This window comes from Nelumbo lutea, chromosome 1 (assembly GCF_056320005.1).
Source record: "Nelumbo lutea isolate HS-2025 chromosome 1, American lotus-T2T, whole genome shotgun sequence".
Taxonomy (NCBI): Eukaryota; Viridiplantae; Streptophyta; class Magnoliopsida; order Proteales; family Nelumbonaceae; genus Nelumbo; species Nelumbo lutea.
In genome coordinates this window covers 88,998,142-89,017,508 of record NC_142684.1, presented here as the reverse complement: position 1 = coordinate 89,017,508, position 19,367 = coordinate 88,998,142, and the positions used below count along the sequence as shown (strand labels likewise).

The window sequence follows — 19,367 nt, the reverse complement described above, 5'->3', positions numbered from 1 at the left end:
TTTTATTTATTCACTCTCTGAAAATAAAAGAAAAGTGATCCCTTCAGTCTTTACTGATAACTCTTGGGACTTGGGTTTGATGAGAGGTCTAAGGGAGTCGGAAATGACAATGGTGGATGAATTAATTAAACTTCTAGGGTCAACTTACTTGGATCAATCTTCTGTGGACAGTAGAATTTGGAAACCTTCCCCTTCTGGTGTGTTCACTTGCTCTTCCTTTTTCGATATCCTCATTCAATCATCATACCCTATAAGGAGCTTTCCTTCAAAGGAGATTTGGTATCAGTTTGTACCCCCAAAAGTTCGGGCTTTTTGTTGGGAGGGAGGTGGTTATCTAAAAAATCAATACTCTAGAATTGTTGCAAAGAAAAAGGCCAAATGTTTGCCTATCACCCCATGTTTGTAGCCTCTTCTTGGGATCTAGTGAGACGATCACACACCTATTGATTTCTTGTCCATTTGTATGTTTTATTTGGACTTGGTTCTCTTCTATCTTGGGTTGTAGGTGGACACCTCCCTTAGATGTGGCAAGCCTTTTTGACCCAAGCTTTTTCAGGCAATCGAAGAGGCATGGAAGATTAATGTGGAGAGCCACAAGAGCAGTTATCTTATGGTCAGTTTGGGAAGAAAGGAATAATAGAACCTTTAAAGGTGTGGAGAAGTCCAAGGAGACAATTGTAGAAATGATAATTATTATGACTATTCATCGGTTGAAAATTTTGGATTTGTTTAAAGACTTCTCAGCTGAAGACATTTACAGGAATTGAGAAGTGGTGGCTTCTACAACTTCCATGAAACCTATTATGCAGGAATTATGGTCCCCACCAAAACAACAAAGAGTGAAATTGAATTTTGATGGGAGTTCAAGAGGTAACATGGACCCTTCAGGTATAAGAGAAGTTTTCAGAGATGAAAATGGCAGAATTGTGGCTTTGTTTTCAGGACCAATAGGAGTGGGGGACTCATTGAGAGCGGAGGTGATGGCCTTGCTTCAAGGTGTAAGATATGCAAAACAGTTGGGGTTACACGAAATTGAGATTGAGAAGACTCTAAATTGTTGATCGAATGGCTGCAACCTGGTAAGTTGGGAGCTTGGATTTATAGACAGCCCATAAGGGAAATCCACAATACAACAAGGGAGATTGGTGCATGCTTCAAATGGGCAAGGAGATCAGCTAATGGTTTAGCTGACACGTTGGCTAAACAAGGGACTGTGAGGGAGAGTATGTTCTGGGCAGTTTTGTAAGAAAGATAACTGGGGCTCAACACCTACTTAGGGGTTGACAGCTGTACTTAAATCTGGAAAGTTATTTTGAAGTTATTTAATGAAGTTACCGTTTCCAATCAAAAAAAAAATCTAATCAAGCACTGCTGTCCACAGAAAGAAATTAAAAAAAAAAAATGGACCATTGGCCTTCCCTATCCATCAAAATGGTAAGGATTCTCTTGCCATATAATAATAAAAAATTGATCAAAGAAACCAAACAAAATCAGATAATGGAACTTAGTAATAAGTTGTTAAATGAGGGAGAGTATCCTAAAGAATGACGAAGTTAATAGGCCATAATTAAGAAAATGAATGGTAATCATATCCTATTTGTGCCCTTGTCCTTTTATAAAAGCAAAATCAAACAATTTCTTGTTCTTGTCCCTATATTCATCTCTATTTGGCATTGAATTTATAAATCACATTCAATATAACTGTAAAATATATGAGCATGCATCTATATATGTATCTTATTTTCTTGCATATGGATTGTAAGAGGGAAAGGTAAGTAGTAACAACCAATTATCTACATTGACTGAAAAATTAATACAGCATATGAAAGAACAGATTCTGGTTCAATAAAATAAAGAAAAAAATCCAAAACAACACTTACAAACTTAGAGATAGCTCCAACCCAGAAAGAATCAAAACTTGCTAGATGATATCAAAGAAGGGAAGAAAACAAAGAATTAGACTGTTGGTATTAAAAAAAGGATGAACTGCATTTAATTAAATAGAAGACAGCAAAAAATTTTCTATACATCTCCCAATGGAAGTCAAATACTTGATTTGTCATAGCACCAAACAATACCATGAATAACCTAATTGAAAATGACAGTATTTCATCAACCCAAAGGGCTCTTGCTCATTGATATTGACTCTATAAGAGAACAAAGGCACAAATTCTGAAATTTACAATGAAATAAAACATCCTTGTCAGGATCCACAGGGACAAGTACACTATCTCTGAAGAAGAATTTTAAATTTAGCCCAAACTGAGAATTTGTACAGGCATTTGTTATTGCAGTAACATCCCTGCTTCTTGAGTGACAAATACACTCCATTGGCATGATTACCCTATTTCCTGAACTTATGCACTGACAAAATGATTTCTTAAGCTTGATAGCATCCACAGCCTGGTGCTCATAGCAATCATGTCTCAGTGTCTTCTCAAACTTCTCTGAAGTGCTGACACTTTCATCAAAATAAAATTTTCTAACCTTTGAAAAGAGATTCGCAGACAAAGACACAACGACATTGTGAACATCCTCTACAGTCCAGCAGCTTCCATATGACTCCTGCTCATGGATAAGAACATTTTGAACCCAAGAATGGATAGAATGGATGCATTCAGGGCAACATTCGTACAAACATGAAATTCCAGAAGCAGTTGAAAGATTGTGGGCTTTGTCTAAAGTGGAGTTGATATCCAAAGTAGGTTCATCAGGTTTACATTCACTGTCCTCGGATGAATGACCAAACTCTGGCATCAAAGAACCATTACACTGCTTGCTGGCATCATCCATCCAGACACCTTCCTCAGAAGGAAGAACAGGTTCTGCCACCAAGCCATTGGACTTTTTCAAGGGATCTCCACATAACCTTGCATTGTCCACAAGATCTCCTGAGCTACAATGTTCAGTATGATCAAGCTTAGACTGTTCATGCACCATGCTTACACTGACCAATGGATTAGATTCTTTAGGTATTCCAGCAGAAGAATGAACAGATAAGACCATCTTTTGAGGAGATGCTTCTCCAGAGATTGGAATAACTTCACTATTAACCAAACCAGGATTAACAATCCCCTTATTGATCTCTTTGAAACCAGCACACTCAATCTTGTCAGCCACAAGTTTCCAGGGATTATCTTCCTTCACTTCTACTTCAATGCAACTTTTGCTAGAAAGATTTTGCTTGCATGCGTCATCCCCATTCAGGCAATCAACCGATGTATCTTGATCATTTGAGAGGTCCATTGTTGCTGGCCTAGAATTTGAAACTGAAATTTGACTGTCTTCTAAACTGCAAAGGAAACAAAGAGTGTTAGACTACCTTAGCTTTGAAATAAGAAGGTGAAAAGGATTGCAAAAGTAACGGTAACAGTAAATAATACCTCTGTGACATGTATGCCCAGCTGTTGACCATATCATCTAAGTAAGCCACTTGTGATAGAAGACGAATAAACCGATACCTATCTTTCCCACCCTGAATTTTGGAATTAACCTGACCAACTAAAAGCTCCAGAACCTTTCGAACTTCAAAAGAAACTTCTCTAACTGATGAGTAGACACCCTTGTATGCCAACAAGCCAATTGCTATTAGACCCCTAACTAAACCAAAATTTTCTTTGTTTTTAAGACTGCTGGAGTTACCTCCAACAGATACATTTTCTAACAAGTTATTGGGACGAATGATACAAGAATTAAATGGCCAGCCCTTCCAAGGTCCATTTATGTCTGCACAGGGACCTTCTTTCAATTTTGATGTGACCCAACAGAGTTCAGCAAAATGAGGATATCGCAGAATCTGATACCCAAATGTTGATATTGCTACGAGAAAACTAGATTTCCCCTTCAGAGTCCTACTGTTCAGTGGAATCCTGGGAACAGAATCTTGAGGACCAAACTGCATCTCATCTTCTGGATGGCCATTAGATTTCAGCAGAGGCTGTTGCTTATCCCCACTTCTATATTGAAGGATTTGATGGCCACTAGAAGAAGCATTGCCATTAGAAGCCTTTACAGAAGTGACTTGAATCTTAATTCGGTCATTAGATGCTCCATTATCTGTGTTCAAACTTATGTTCTCTTTATTTGTGTCAAAAATTGCATGTTGCTTAGACATACTGCAAAGATGTACTCTGTGATGAACCAACTGAACATATTGTTGAACTAAACCACATGATAATTCTGCTACTGATGAATTGATTACAGTATCTCGATTGAAATTCCCATCAACCTCCACCACAAATCGTGGTATTGTGTGTTCTGAGAGAACTTGATCATTACAGTTCAATATATCACTGGTGAAAAATTGCCCTATTCTAGGAGGGAGATCTTGAATTGACACCTCAGAAGTAGCCTGCACACACCATAACAAGAAGTCAGTTTAAAGTTTCCAAGGAAGAACATAATTCACAAAGAAATAATGTAATAACAACTGAAACCAACTCAAACATAATATTGTAACAGCTTCCATAAAAGCAAAAAAGAAAAAAAACAATGGCCACAGCAGCACCAATAGAAAAATCTTGAAAAGCAATGTCATTGGAACTGAGAAGGATGATCAAACAATACCTCTTATAAAAAGTTGCAATTATTCCATATTTTTTTGGATCAGTAACAATTTAACAAAGCACTTTATAATCAATAAAAGAAGATTGACTATAGAATGAAGTACTAAGCATGCTCCACCCAATAGAACCATACCCAGTCTTCAAATAAGAAAATCACAAAACTATCAATCCCTGAAATACATGAAGTGTCAATCCCTGTGAAATAGAAGACCCTCATTATAACTCTGCTCTATCTACCCTTAATTCAACTCAACAAAATCTTGCCCCAACTATATGGGGTTGGCAGTCAGCTACATGGATCCTTTTCAACCATTCCACCCTTTTCAACACCACATAAAAAGGGCAGCCCAGTGCACGAGGCTCCCACCAATGCAGGGTCTGGAGAGGGACAGATGTACGCAGCCGTACCCCTGTAAATACAGAGAAGTTGTTTCCAAGAGGCTACTTCTAGATTCCTACAAATATGTTCATTTCCGATTCTATCGGTTCCAGCTTTCCTACTCATCCATCTCAACCCACTCTGATCTTGCTAATCATGGAGGACTTCTTCAAACATATGGCTAGCCTCCCACAGTCTCACTCAGAGGAAGGTGCTTTTTTTTTTTTGATAATTGAAAAGCTACTTCATTACCAAAACGTAAGCAAATTTACAGCATCCCAAAGAGAGGCACGAGGTGCTACCTCTCTTGAAAGTAAAAGTAAGTGTATAAATGTATAGTGACATACTGGCATTGGTCCTTCATCCCCACTTAACTCTAATATCATGTTTCCTAATTCAAATTAGAAAGCAAGCACATAACCTTCGATAATAATTCAAACTAATATAGTTTCTAAACTCAAATCAAAAAAAGCCCAGAACAAAGGCTTCCAAGACGTTAAATTGGTGTGAATTCCATTCGTTTAGATAAAATTTGTTGTTTAATGACAAATAAATTACTTGTTATAATGGTAAAATCTCAAGCTGACAAGCATGATAACATGGGTTCAAGTCTGAGAGCGGGTCACTTTGTGAAAAAAAAAATTGCTAAATGTTAGGATCATCCAGTCTGTCCTTCCCAAGACCCCAGATAGCTGGGATTAACATTGGGTAATGGCCTTTATAGTCTCCTAAATCAAATAAAAAACCTAGCACCCCAGCCTAAATGCTTCAAGACTTATCACATGCATAGTGAGTCCCAAATAAAAGATGTATTTGCTGATCGCCTGACCCATGTAAATAAGGCATTCACCCTAGATACAAAGGCTATAGCTTTTCTAATATGATGCCACATCTTCCAACTTCATCACCTTTCATCTATCCAACAAGCACACTACAACAAACCTTGAAAGTCCAATGAGTACATTAGTTTGAAACCTGCATATACGAAGTATATAAATGACTTAGAGTTGGAGTCTTTGTCTGAACTTCTAACTAAACCTCAAGGTCAGCACAGCAGCACCTGTTCCCAAATAGGGTACGAGGAGCCATAGAAGGTGGAACTTGGAGAGGTGTTTTATTATCAGGCATTGGAAGTGGTGGTTATTGATAGAGCAAATAGATCTGCCATTACTTAAAATCTATCTTCTGCTTCAAAAAATTGTGGTTTAACACATAACCCCCCCCAGTTGGACTCATCTGGAATATTTACAATCTAATCATTCATCCTTCTTCAGAAAAATTGAACCTAATAACTCTGAGAGATTCCCAAGCAATGATGTATGGACTATGGAATCTAGTTCTTCCCTCTAACCTTTAAAAATGTCTTGCAATAAATAACCTAAACAGGACAGTTTTTTTATTGGAAACGGTAGCTTTCATTAAAACATTAGATTAAGTACAATTGTCAACCACCCACAACGAGTGTTGACCCCTTAATTTATCTCAAGGATTACAACACAGCCCAAAAAAGATTATCCCTAAGGGTTCCTTGTTTTGCCAAGGTATCAGCTAAGCCATTGGCTGACCTCCTAGACCATTTGAAAGTTGCCCCAGCAGAAAATTTCCCTCATTTGCTGTCAATATGTCCAAATCTCCCAGGTTTTTGTCTGCAACCATCTTTTTTTTTTTTTGATAATTGAAATAATTTTATTAATCAGCAATAAAATTAACTTAGAGTCTTCTTCAATGGTTCACCTCAAAAGTGTGCAGTCCCCACTGCTTAGACAACCCCAAACCTTGGAATAAGACCAAAACCTCAGCTTTTAGTGGTTTCACCCACACCTATTCGTCCAGAATATAGTTCTACCCTCGGCATCTCTAAATTCTCCCCGAAGGAGCTTCCATCAAAATGCAAATTCACCCTTTGTTCTGCAAAAGGGGACCCATTGCTCCTGAATCACATTCTTTATAATTGAAGAATTTGCCACTACAGACCAACCTCCAAGAATGTCCTCAACTAAGTAGTCTTTGAATAACTCAACCAATGTATGAACCTAATAGTTATGCCATCAATTACTTGCTCCTAGGACCTTTCAATCCCTTGAATAATTCGAGTATTCCTTTCTTCCCAAACAGGACAGGTTTTCCTAGTAAGATTGTTTGATTTGCCCACATTATTCAGTCTCCAAGCCACCTGCTCATACGCTGCACTACTACCATGACTCTTTTGGCTCATTTTCTTGGAATTTTCAGGCTTCAGTGGTGTTTCCCTGAATCCTTGGAGCAGTTATGGTGGAGTTGGCACTTAAAAGGGGCTTCAGGAAAGAGAAGTTAATTGATCCATGCAGCCAAGCATGATAACATGGCCAACCTGGTATGAAATAAACTCCCACGTCTTTGAGAACAAATATGCTGCAGACAGCATGATGGTTAGAAAAGAAAATAGGAACTCCAAGTTCCCCCTTATCAGATCAAGTTGTGTTATGGTCTTCCCCATTGGATCCCAAAACCCTCCTCACTTCCCTTGAGAACAAAATATGACTTGGGCAAATGCAAAAAAATAATATGGAAATTACAAGTTCCAAGTGCTAAGTTCCCAAGGAAGCAAAAGCTTTGTAAAAGCTAACTCATTAGAGTATCAAATGAAGCAGCACCACATTCTAACTTGAAGATCGGGAATAATATATAACTTTCAAACTTACCAAAATCATCAAGGACGATGATGAAAACATGGAATCCACCTGCTCAACAAAGGAATTCCATGCTTGTGAGGCAGCTGCTTCATATGTCCTTTGACAGGAATCACTCTCTGAATCATTCTCCTCCTCAGAAACTTGGTGGTCTGTCTCCATTGCCCATGAATCAAGTCGGGGCATGTAGATTATACATGACCCAATACTCGCACATCTCACTGTACAAAATTTGACAAGAGCAAAAGCATTTAAAATTGTAAAGTTGTGTACCCTTAACACCACATAATGCATCGATTAAGTAATGGAATGTTCATCTGTGCTTAAAGGTTAGCATTCATATTAAAGCTCAAAGAAAGAAATAAAAACAAGGAAAAAAGAAAGGAGAACTCTACTATGCTTCCTTAAAGAAATTTATATTTATAAGCCAAAAATAGTCAGTTGAAGAGGTAGTTTCAAGGTCAACTGAACAATTTAACAGACTCTTACTTCCACATCAAAGCACACAGTGAAGATTAAGAAGAGGAACATGTCTAAAGTTTTAACCCAACCCATTAGCTCAATTCAGAGAAGCATCTAGTGATAGAAGATATCTAGTGCTTAAGGTATTCAGACATAAAAAATATATTGATACCACATGGTCTAAAAGCAATAAGGAGCAAGATTACAGGAAAAATATTAGATAACCCACTAAACAGAACTCGAGTTGGAAGTTAAGCTAAAAATTCTGAGGAATATTCAAGCATTAGACAGGGTTGAAACATAAAGTGTGAAAACCCAAAAAAGTGTATGAATTCATTGTTGAAACATATCAAAATTAGAATACTTATTCAATAATAAGCATTCTAATTTTATATAAGCAAACTAACTTCACAAGCTTGAAGTCATGAAAAAAAATGAAGCAAAAGACACAATAATAATAATAAGTGTGAACCAAGTGGGAGATCAAAAGCAAGCATGCATGATTCACCGAGGTGTGCTAACCAGAACCCAAAAATAGAGGATAATAACATACATAATATCTGTGTTAAGCCTTGAACCATATCTCCATGACCTTCTTGTGACATGGTAGCCAGATTAACCTTCTGAATTTCAACATCCCCCGCAAAACCATGGAGAAGACATGAAGCAAGATGCCTTTGGCCAGATCCAGGACCTCCAGCAATCAAAATGCGGAATCCTATTATTTCCATTCTTGATGAATATGATGCATTCTGCAAACCAAGATGAGAACTGGCACAGAGTTCAACTGTCTCATTATCATCATCACTCTCCCCATTTAATGCAGTAGAATTAGAAAGATTAGACACCCCAATTAAAAGGCCAGCACAAGAAAGATTTCTCTCTATCTCCCTTGCAATATCTTCTTCCCAAATCAAATCATGAAGACAGGATCGCCAGCAAAAACCAGGTAACTTCCTCTTTTCCAAAGCAGAAAAAACAATACCTTTAATTGACATCACAGCTTTAGAAAGGCAAGGAGGTAAACTAATGCGTTCATCAAGATAAAGCGACACAAGCAGATATGATAGTGGTTGCAACAGGCAAGGAATAAGATGGGTATAAAGAGGAGAGGAAACTACATTGTTTACAGCCATTCCTGCTTCTCTGCGGGAGCATGGAGGAGGTGAACATTCAAGAGCACTTAACCAATCTCTTTCATCCACAACAAAAGAAGGAAGAGGAAGCCGGTTACCATTATCAATCTTCTTTTCAGCCGCCAAAAGAATATCTTGCAAGGCACAATTTCGTTTCAGAGCATTCATGGCTGCTTGGGTACAAAGTGCCTGCAGATCTGCACCAGCAAATCCTGTAGTTTGTCTTGCAACCCACTTAAGCAATGATCCCGATACTGGTTTTGGCCATCTTTGAGTATGGAGTGACAGAATAGCAGCCCTATCCTTCATTGATGGCAGAGGAAAGTAAATTTCCCTATCAAATCTCCCAGGCCGTCTCAAGGCAGGATCAACAGCATCAGGACGATTAGTTGCACCTATAACTATAACTGAACCTCGGGATTTGAGACCATCCAGTAGGGCAAGTAAAGTTGAAACAACAGAACTATGTGTTTGATCCTGCTGCCTTGTGCGACGCGGAGCTAAACCATCAATCTCATCAAAGAATATTATAGATGGCTGAGATCTCTCAGCAACCTGAAATAAGAGTCTTAGCTGGCGCTCAGCATCACCAACATATTTTCCTAAACAATCCGCACCTTTACGGGCAAAATAAGCTATTTGTTTATCACCACGAGCACATGAGCCAATCAATGCCCGCACCACAAGAGTTTTACCAGTCCCAGGATATCCATGTAAAAGAACACCTCTAGGAGGAGTCAGTCCCAGGTTACTAAAGAATTCAGGATATAAAAGAGGTAATATGACAACTTCCTTCAAGCATTGGATAACATTCTGAAGCCCAGCTACAGATTCCCAACCTTGATATAGTTTCTCACTTTCAGACGAAGAACCTCCTATATATACAGGTGCAATTCTCAAGAGATCTCGATGAAGCCTCTTCCCCTCACGTTTCACGAACTCTTCATCCTCACCACAGTTCTCCAACCACTTTTCTTCTGCCTCAAAATCCTTCCTCCAAGCATCATGTGACTGTTTTCGCAGTTCCAACTTCATCTTCCTAAGTTTCATTTTTTTCAGCCGGTGCAAATATTGATTTCCATAAGGTTGGAAAAGATGCCTGTGATCAGTGCAGGCTATTAGAAATTTGCGATGATCAAAAATGCAACCATCAGCTCGTGCACAAGGCTGCAATAGCAAAGATAAACTGTTTAACTTTTAAGTCAAAATATGACAAAGGAGAGAAAAAATGCACATTTTCCAGGTCATACTCAAATTAAATAATTGCCCAAAGGGCCATACAATCAACTGACCAAGTGATAAGTTTTTGGACACCGATCAACACGGCACCCAATGGTTGCTCCTGGTCTCCCACAGCGACTACATTTCAAAACTCTTCCCCTGAAAAGTGCTGCTCTAACATTTTTCAGGCGTCCCAGACCAGCAAAATAGACCTAAGAGACAAATTCATTGGAAAGAAACAGAGAACTTAACTGTGAGAAGATAATTGAATGAACAGCAAATAAATAAAATAATATGGAAACAAGTAGCAACAACCATGTGTAGCTAAATCATTAACTGAAAACTCTAAACCAATAAGGCAGAGGTCATTGATCATGAAGAACTGATGAATAATGTTTACTTCCAATTTAATTTAGTTCCTTGCAAAAGGTTCTTTGAGATGACACAGATGTAGGGGTGGGTTGGGTTAAGGATCAACCCAGGCCCAACCCTAAAGGTGCAAACCTCGGGCTTGGACCTGGCCCAACCCAAGTTCACCAACCCAGGCCCAACCTGAGCTTAACCTAATACAACACGAGACAGGCTTGGGCTTAGGTAGGGTTGGGTCAAGCAGGACCTGGCTTAGTTCGACTTAGGTAGGTTGATGGAGTTTGAAAGAATTTATCAATATAACTTTGAATAGCCATCTTTTACTGGGCTATATGGCCCAATTTAGGAGTAGGATTGATTGAAAATGTGTAAAGTTTTCAATTTCATTTACAAATGTACATACATGAATTTTATGCATATATTATATATACATGTATGTATAATCAGAAAAAAATATATATATTTTATATAAATAAAAAGGATGTATGTATGTACGTATGTATTTGTTTGGGTGTGCTTGGGTTGGGTTGAGCCCAGGCTTGGGCTACCTGAGGCCTCGAACCAAGCCCAAACCAAGCTTAGGTCAGGTTGGGCGCACCCAAGTTGCAGCCCTACATAGATTCTAGAAACAGATGCACATCTAATCATGTAAAAGCCATTCAGCAAGCATGTCGTTTGGTTCATGTCAGTTTCTTCCAAAACTAACTTAACATATATAAAGTACTATTCGTTAACCATATTTCTCACATAACTTTACCCCAACTAATGATGATCTCTGTAAAAAGAAGGTAAAATTCCCGATCAGTACCCTGTACTTTGGTTCAAGTGACAATTTGGTCCCCAAACTTTAAAATGCAACAATCCAGTACCCAAACTTTCAAAAATGTGACAATCCAGTACCCAAACTTTCAAAATGTGACAATCCAGTACTTTCCGTTAACCAGTACGTTAATCAACCATTAAGTGACATTTGAAAAGTCAAAAATACCCTTCAAATGCCATCTAATTCTCTTTATCAACCATCCAAACATTGACAAAAAATTGAACAGTCCCAAATCCTAGCCTCTTCTATTCAAAAAAGTTGGTGACTGTTTAGAAGAAGCTAGAATTTGGGACTGTTCATTTTATTGTCAATGTTTGGATGGTTGATAAAGAGAATCAGATGGCATTCAAAGGGCATTTTTGACCTTTCAAATGTCACTTAATGGCTGATTAACGGACTAGTTAACAGCAGGTAATGGATTGTCACATTTTGAAAGTTCGGGTACTGGTTTGCCACATTTTAAAGTTCGGGGAACAAATTGTCACTCGAGCCAAAGTACAGGGTACTGATCAGGAATTTTCTCTAAAAAGAATGGTTAATATGAAGACAATTAAGGTTGTGTTTGGTGACATTGATATTTCTACCTGAAACATTTTGGACTTTTGGGTTGATCAACACAAATTGGCATACAACTGTTATTTGAGCTGGTTTATGGTTGAAACAGGCATACCTTAAAAAGGCATGTATATGGCAAGCTGATTATAGAAACAGCAAGTTGATGTTTATTGCTCCAGAGGGGTAAAGTCCAACCATTCCAGCTAGTAAATCTAATATGTAATGTGACAAGACATATCTCAAACCAATTTGAATTGATCAACCCAAAACATTTTGGGTGGAAACAGCAATGGTAGCAAAAGCAACCTAAGAGGAAACTCAACTAGAAGACTATAGATGATTTTCTACATTTTTTCTTTGATAACTACTAGATGATTTTCTACATTAGGAACCTGAGGGTTGATAAAGAGATTTTGCATGTCTTTTTTTTCCTTTTTGGGTGGTGGGGTAGCGAGATATTGTGTTATTGGACACAAATGTTATGTCAAAGATGAAGTATATTCTGTATTTTTGTTAATCATTTGGAGAAAGAAATCAGAATCCATAGAAAGAATTTTCCATGTAGATCTATTAGTGAATTTTGTACTTTAATTTTCTCTTTCTTAATAATATTACTCATTAATCAGTCATCACATATTGAATGTCTTGAAAAAGTTAGACCACTCAAGAAATTGAATGATTTTAGGTGCAGACTTCCAACAAAGAAACCATAGCAGACAAGAGGAGTGGGAAGCTCCTAAAGGAATGAAAATAAATTTATATTTTTACAGCAATAATCTGTGCAACCTGGGAGAAGCAGGGTCAGAGATCATGATGACAATATACTCATCAGCTATTCAGGTCTAAATTGGCTTTGGCAACTCCTTAAAGGAAGAAAAACTTGCACTACCTTCAACAACTGAAGCTCACAGCCACAAAGGGATAGAAGGAAATGATCAATAAATGAAATTGCCAAGTACTTTTAAGCTAGCTAAGACATGCTGAGGAGATGCCATGGCAATTTAGATCACATGTAGCATATAGGAAACAACCTGAACTGTTCATTTGGATGGGTACTGAGATCTGCAAATGATTGCTGATGCTTTAGCCAAAACAGGGGTAAACAGGAAATGTCTTGTTTAGGGCTTACCAAGGCGAGGGTCAAATTTATAACAGCTGTTACTGATCCAAAAAAAAATTATAACAGCTGTTCTCAATTAGTTGGGGGTAGTTCCATCCCCTGGTATTGCTTTTCCCAACCATTCAGATTTCAGATGGGAAGGATATTTTTAATGAAATATGTTAATTATCTAAAAAAAAAAAGTGTGCAAAATGCTATGAAGAATGAATTTATTTGGATAGTGAATAGTGTCAATTTCAACAATGAACTTGCGGTCAAATGTAGGCCCTTTTGCATAAAATTGGGGCTTAATAAAAGTTTCATATCATTTTACAAATGAGAATAAAAAATGAAACAACAAAAAAGTGAATAAAAAAAGACCTAACTGGCAGTTCCCCCACACATATGTTCTCTTTTTAACAAACCTGCTAATATTCTAAATTCTGGTTACTGGCACTTGAGAATGGTTCTTTGCTCTTTTTAAGTGCAAGTGGAATCCTCTAAGTGACATGGAGAGTCTCTTAAGAGCTTCATTTTTCTCCTACAAGGTAGAAGAGGAGGATTCTGTGGACAAGTACTAGAGCTTTGGTTCTTTGGACAATTCGGGAAGAAAGGAATAATACAACCTTTTATACTAAGGCATGATCTAAAGAAGCAGTCAGCGAAAGCATCTCAGTGAAAGTGATACGTTTTGTAAAAACTATGCATACTTTCAACCCATTCTCTATTGATGAGATCTCTAGAGGTTGGCAGTGGATCACATCTTCATCTACCTCTAGAACCACAACTTCCTCACAATGGCAGCCACCAATTGGAAACTAGGTCAGATTAAACCTTGATGGATGCAACTTGGGTAACCCTAGACTGTCAGGCATAGGAGATGTTTTCAGAAACTGTGATGAGGCCACTCTACACTTATAGCCCAGACAAATAGGCTACAGGAACTCCACCAATGGTGGAACTAATAGCAATCCTACCAGGAATAAGGAAAGTGCCAGCCAGCTTGCTGGTAAGGTCCCTGGCTAGTCATAGCGTGGAATTGGGATTAAACCCCGCCTTCACTGGGGCTGGGGTCCCCCCCCCCCCGCAGTTCTGTAGCCCATTTACCTACCAACAAAATATAGGAATATAGTAAGGGGTTTAGAGAGGAAACAAGCAATCAGTTTTTGGTGGGTGCATAGATCAGCAAATTGTATTGTTGATGCTGTGGCCAAACAGGGTGTCAGTAGAGTCCAACTGTTTTGAAGTCAGTTAAGGGAGTTTGAAATGTATTGATGCATTAAATGTTAGCTGGCAGAAGCCAGCCTAATTTTGTGGGGCACATGTCATAATCTTGTAATTATTTTCATTTTTTATAAGCAATAAAGTAACAATTATTCATAAAATCAAAAATAAACATGATATGAAGTAAATACTGCCGACTGACGATAAGCAATAACACCAATGCATGTTATTATAAACACTGAGAAATAGCATTAGATTTTTATTTATTCATTTATTTATTTATTTTCTTTTGGGCAAGGTAAAACTGTCTTAAAGTATAACTGAAAAGGAAACTCCATGTACAAAAGGAAGTAACTAACCGCCAAAATTTTCTCATATAATCAGCAAGGAAGTGATACCTCTAACAACCAGCACATTTATTATGGAATATGTACAAAGTTCATATATCCACAGCTTCCTTCAAGTAAACCACAACTATGAAGCTCAATAACAAAAGCAGCTAAGTCTATGAACCACACCTCTGGACTCCATACTGCACAGTGTTGATGAACCCAAACACCAGCGATACCATATCGATCATGTATAGGGCCCAGGAGTCGCCCAAGCCAGCCAGGTTCATCACCAAATCCATCCCATATGTCATAGTTAGGCTCCTCTGAAGCAGATGCCCCACCATATGCCTCATTATCACTCTCATTGGAACCTGGGACCAACTTCTTTGGGGGTTTCCCATCAATTCCACCACCACACAAGCCACACCTTCGTCCTTCAGTAAAGCGTGGCTTGTCAAATGTCTCAGTTGAATAGAGGCCTGACTTGGCCACCCGTTCAACATTCACATCTTCTGAAGGTTTGTTATCAGACTTGCTCGGGCAGGCATCCTTGGAGGGATGACAATCCACGCTCTCTGGTGGGTCTGTGGGAGCTGCATCCGCAGACATTGCATCTTTCGAGTTTCCTCCTTCCTTTTCACACCCTGGCTGTTCCAGCTGTTCCACGCATTGCTCCACTGTCTCTAAATCCTTTCTGTCGTCACCCTCCTTGTCTAACTGCATAGAAGTAATAACCTCGTCTCCGTCTTTCTTGGTTACCTGAGTGGAACTATCATCTACAATTGTCTCATCTCCAGCCTCCGTCACGATTTCAACTCGCGAGGCACCTTCCTGATTCATGTCTGGCAACCTCTTCTCCACGTTCTCCTCATTGGAATTTTCCTTGCTCTTACAGGAGACAGTTGCTTGATCCTCATTTACGGGACACATCGACCCCTTGGCCTTGCCAGGCTTCTTCGACTTAGCGACGGGGGACTTGGCACCTTGTAATTCTTCTTTATTATTATTTGATTCTCCACCTCCAACCTTTTCTTCAACTTTAGACTCTTCCGGTTCATCAAAAAGCCTCCTCTTACTAAGGGGAGAAGCATCCTTTTCCTTCGGAGAAAAATAAACATTTTTTGCCCTAGATCTAAGCCTTGATTTCCAGCTATCTGGTTGCTCCAAATCTTCAGAATTAGGAACGGGCGAAGGCTGCTTCGAACAATCCTTCCCCTGTTTCCTATTACCAGACGTCTCATTCTTCTTGGTCTGACTGCCTCCACCTTTATGAATTTTGCGTCGTTTCTTCACAGGCGGTGGAGACACATCAAGTAACACCGGCGCTCTCCTAACGCGAGAACTCCTACGAAGCTCCGCATCAACATTCCCCGGGGCTCCTTCAGCATTCACCTCATTCGTCTCGGCTTCAATGACACGGTGGCGATTGTACTCCTTTTCGCATATAGCGTCCAGTCTCTTATGTTTCTTCCGAGCTCGCGAGTGCTCCCGCCCGGACCTAAAATGCCGAGACTGGGGCAATAAAGAACGACTTGTTTGCGCACGACCCTCCGCTGGAGAACCGGTCGATGACTGCGGCAATCGCATGACAAGAAACAGAGAAAGAAATGGGAGGAAAAAATGAAAGAAAGATCACGGGTTCCAATCGAGGTTCTTTGTCCTGGTGAAGGTTCGAGGATTGATTGTTGGATAAAAATCATAGAACAAAGAATGAAAGGATTGACTGACCTCGCTGTCGTTCTAACTTTTCGATCGATGGAATAAGAGGAAAGAGGCAGAGAAAGAGCTGAAGAGACGAAAAACCCTAGAAACGGATCAATAATGAACCCTTGCTTTGATTGAGCGTATAGCTCTGCGTCTCGCCGCGACAGACTGACTTCTAAATTCTAATAGCTTATACGACTTTAGGGCGGAAGGGGGGCGTAGCGAGTAGCGAGTAGAGTTCAAAACAAAACACTCTATATTTATGATTTATGAGGAGGAGAAGAGCAAAAGCATATAGTTGTGTAATAACTAATAAGGTAAATTGTATAATATACAATAAATAACAAAATAATAAATTTCGATTTTATTGATTTTTTTTCTGAGATTTCCCACCAAAATGTTACCGCCAAAAATCTCTCTCTCTCTGTTATTACAAAAATAAATAAATAAAAAGAGAAAATGAAGGAATATCTATGAGTATCACTGTATTGTGCGTGCCAACAGCTCGAAAAAAGATGCTGGCTTCACATGATGTGTATGGTATGGCCCACCCGAAACAAAAGATTTTGGTACGGTGATTTAAAATTCTTATTAGATTGGTTGGTTTCAGGTTTTTAGATGGCTTTGAATTTGAGTTTAATTGGATAAAATAATAAAATTACATAAAACGCATATAGATATTTATAGTTGTTACTTGTTAGTTATTTTTCTAATTTTTCCCTATATATAGTTATTAGTGTTTTGGGCTTGAAATAATTTTAATGTCAAGATGTATTTGTAATACAAGATGGATTGATCCTAAACTTGGCGACATGAAATTAGGCTCTAATGGTAGGAATGAGCAAACGTTTTATTCATTTAAAAACTGAATCGAATAAATTAAATTTTTTAAATAAAAGTCAAACCGATTACGATTTTTTATGGTTATTTTAGTCAAAATCGAAATTCATTATCGTATATATTTTAACATATACTATATATTAAAAGTATATTATATGTAATAAATTATATGTTTTAATAAAAAACATAGTACAATATAATATATATTATACATATATATGTAGAGTAGAGGTGTAAATTAGGTCGTGACGATGGCCCGAGTATACCTGTTCATGGGTTGGGTAGCCCGATGGCCCGACCCGCACCCCGGTCGAGCTTGGTCATGTAATGAGGTCCACGGGCCTGACTTCGGGCCTAACACAGTAATCCCGACTGTGTTACAGGCCGGGCTCGGGATTTGTCAAAAAAACCCGGCCCGAGCCTGGCCTGGCCCGACTCAACATTATAAATTTTATAAAATACATAATATGTATTTTATATATTATATAAAATATATATATTTATAATTTAATATATACATTTTTTTATTTTTTCTTTATAATTTCTCTCTCTCTCTCTCTCTCTCTCTCTCTCTCTCTCTCTCTCTCTCTCTCTCTCTCTCTCTCTCAACCACTTCAGTAGTAGTAACAACATGGGTTAAATTTCGGGCTCAGGCCCAGGCCTAGGCTTCGGGCTTTTTATGAGTGTCGGGCTTGGACCCAAGTTGTAGGCCCAATGGTCAGGCCAGGCTCGGGCTCAAGCCTTAGAAAAATCTGTTAATACAGAGCGAAAGCCCGGCCTGGCCCATAAACATGTCCATAAGGGGGTACTTATGTATTTTGCTTATGGCGGGGAGAAAAATGACACAAATGCCCCCCAACAACTAGTTTAAGGGGGCCTTTTGGGTAAAGTTATAAATAACTTTACAATGACCAAAATACCCCTCCCAACAACAAAAGAACATTTAGTTTTTAAGGTATTTTGGGCAACTGAATTATTTTCAATTCCTATAAATAACCCTATCCTCAACCATTCTGATCACATCAATTCAACAATTGTCTCAATCTCTTCTCTCACTCTCATACATTCATTGCAATCTAAGTAACTCTGATTGTTTGATTCTCCAATTCTCAAGTCTCAAGTTAGCAATTTAGGAGGCTTGGACGTTAAAAGACTTTAACTGTTAAAATCAAGTTGGGAATTTGGGATTCTAAACTGGCAATCCAGGTAAGTCCAATTAAATTAATTTAATTTTTTTTTGAATTAAAAAAAAATGGTTGGCTCTTCTCAAAACCAATTCCCCAAGTTTAGTAGCTCGATTTGGAAAATATTTAAAATAGAGGATGTTGAGGGGAAGGGGAAAAGAACAGTTTGCCAAAAATGTAGAAAAAAGACTAACTATTGTAGCAAGGGTGGTACTGGCCATTTGAGCAGATATTTTCTCACACATGACAATAAAGAAGAAATAATCCACAATTTAAATGAATTGTTGAAATAACGGAAAATAAATTTTAAAAATATTGGGAGAACATTTCTCCCCTTTATTGCTTAGCTACAATATTAGATCCTAAGATTAGGAAAGATGGTTTTGAATCTTTTGATATTTTATTTTAAAATATTGTAAAAATATGAATATTGAAAATTGGAAATTGGAAATAAAAAATTATTAATTTATTATTTGAAATGTACAGTTTATATGAATCTGGTTATCTGAAACAGTAGGAAATAATCCTACAACTTGTACAACATCTAACATCTTCAAATCTTCCACTTCTACAAGCAAATTTTATTTAATAAGTAGAAGATAAAAACTTTTTTATTTATTAAGTAGAAGGCAGAAATCTAATACTTATAGAACAAGTTCATTTACTGAACTTAATTTATTCACAAGCAAATTTTTATAGTTTAGGTGAGGGAACAAATAATTTTGAAAATTTAACCTGGTGAAGTGAACATTCAAAAAATTATCTAATTCTCTTTGCCATGGCACATGATCTACTAACTCCTCCG

The 19,367-nt window shown here is 38.1% G+C and overlaps 1 protein-coding gene across 1 annotated transcript; it reads right to left on the bottom strand.

Annotated features, from left to right (window-relative positions):
• Nucleotides 1–1,970: 1,970 nt before the first annotated feature.
• LOC148876009 (P-loop containing nucleoside triphosphate hydrolases superfamily protein) lies at nt 1,971–16,796 on the bottom strand. The gene is made up of 6 exons (XM_088980064.1): nt 15,021–16,796; nt 10,504–10,644; nt 8,629–10,378; nt 7,626–7,834; nt 3,384–4,351; nt 1,971–3,292 (listed from the first exon to the last, which is right to left on the bottom strand). The coding sequence occupies exons 1-6, from the start codon at nt 16,419–16,421 to the stop codon at nt 2,113–2,115; spliced, it is 5,649 nt and encodes a 1,882-aa protein (XP_088836190.1). The 5' UTR covers nt 16,422–16,796; the 3' UTR covers nt 1,971–2,112.
• Nucleotides 16,797–19,367: the final 2,571 nt, after the last annotated feature.

Coding starts and splice junctions, on each gene's coding strand:
- LOC148876009 (XM_088980064.1), bottom strand. CDS start 16,421: ATGCGATTGCCGCAGTCATCGACCGGTTCTCCAGCGGAGGGTCGTGCG. Junction 10,379..10,503: donor GTCCAAAAACTTATCACTTG/GTCAGTTGATTG, acceptor TTGCTATTGCAG/CCTTGTGCACGAGCTGATGG. Junction 4,352..7,625: donor CATCGTCCTTGATGATTTTG/GTAAGTTTGAAA, acceptor TGGTGTGTGCAG/GCTACTTCTGAGGTGTCAAT.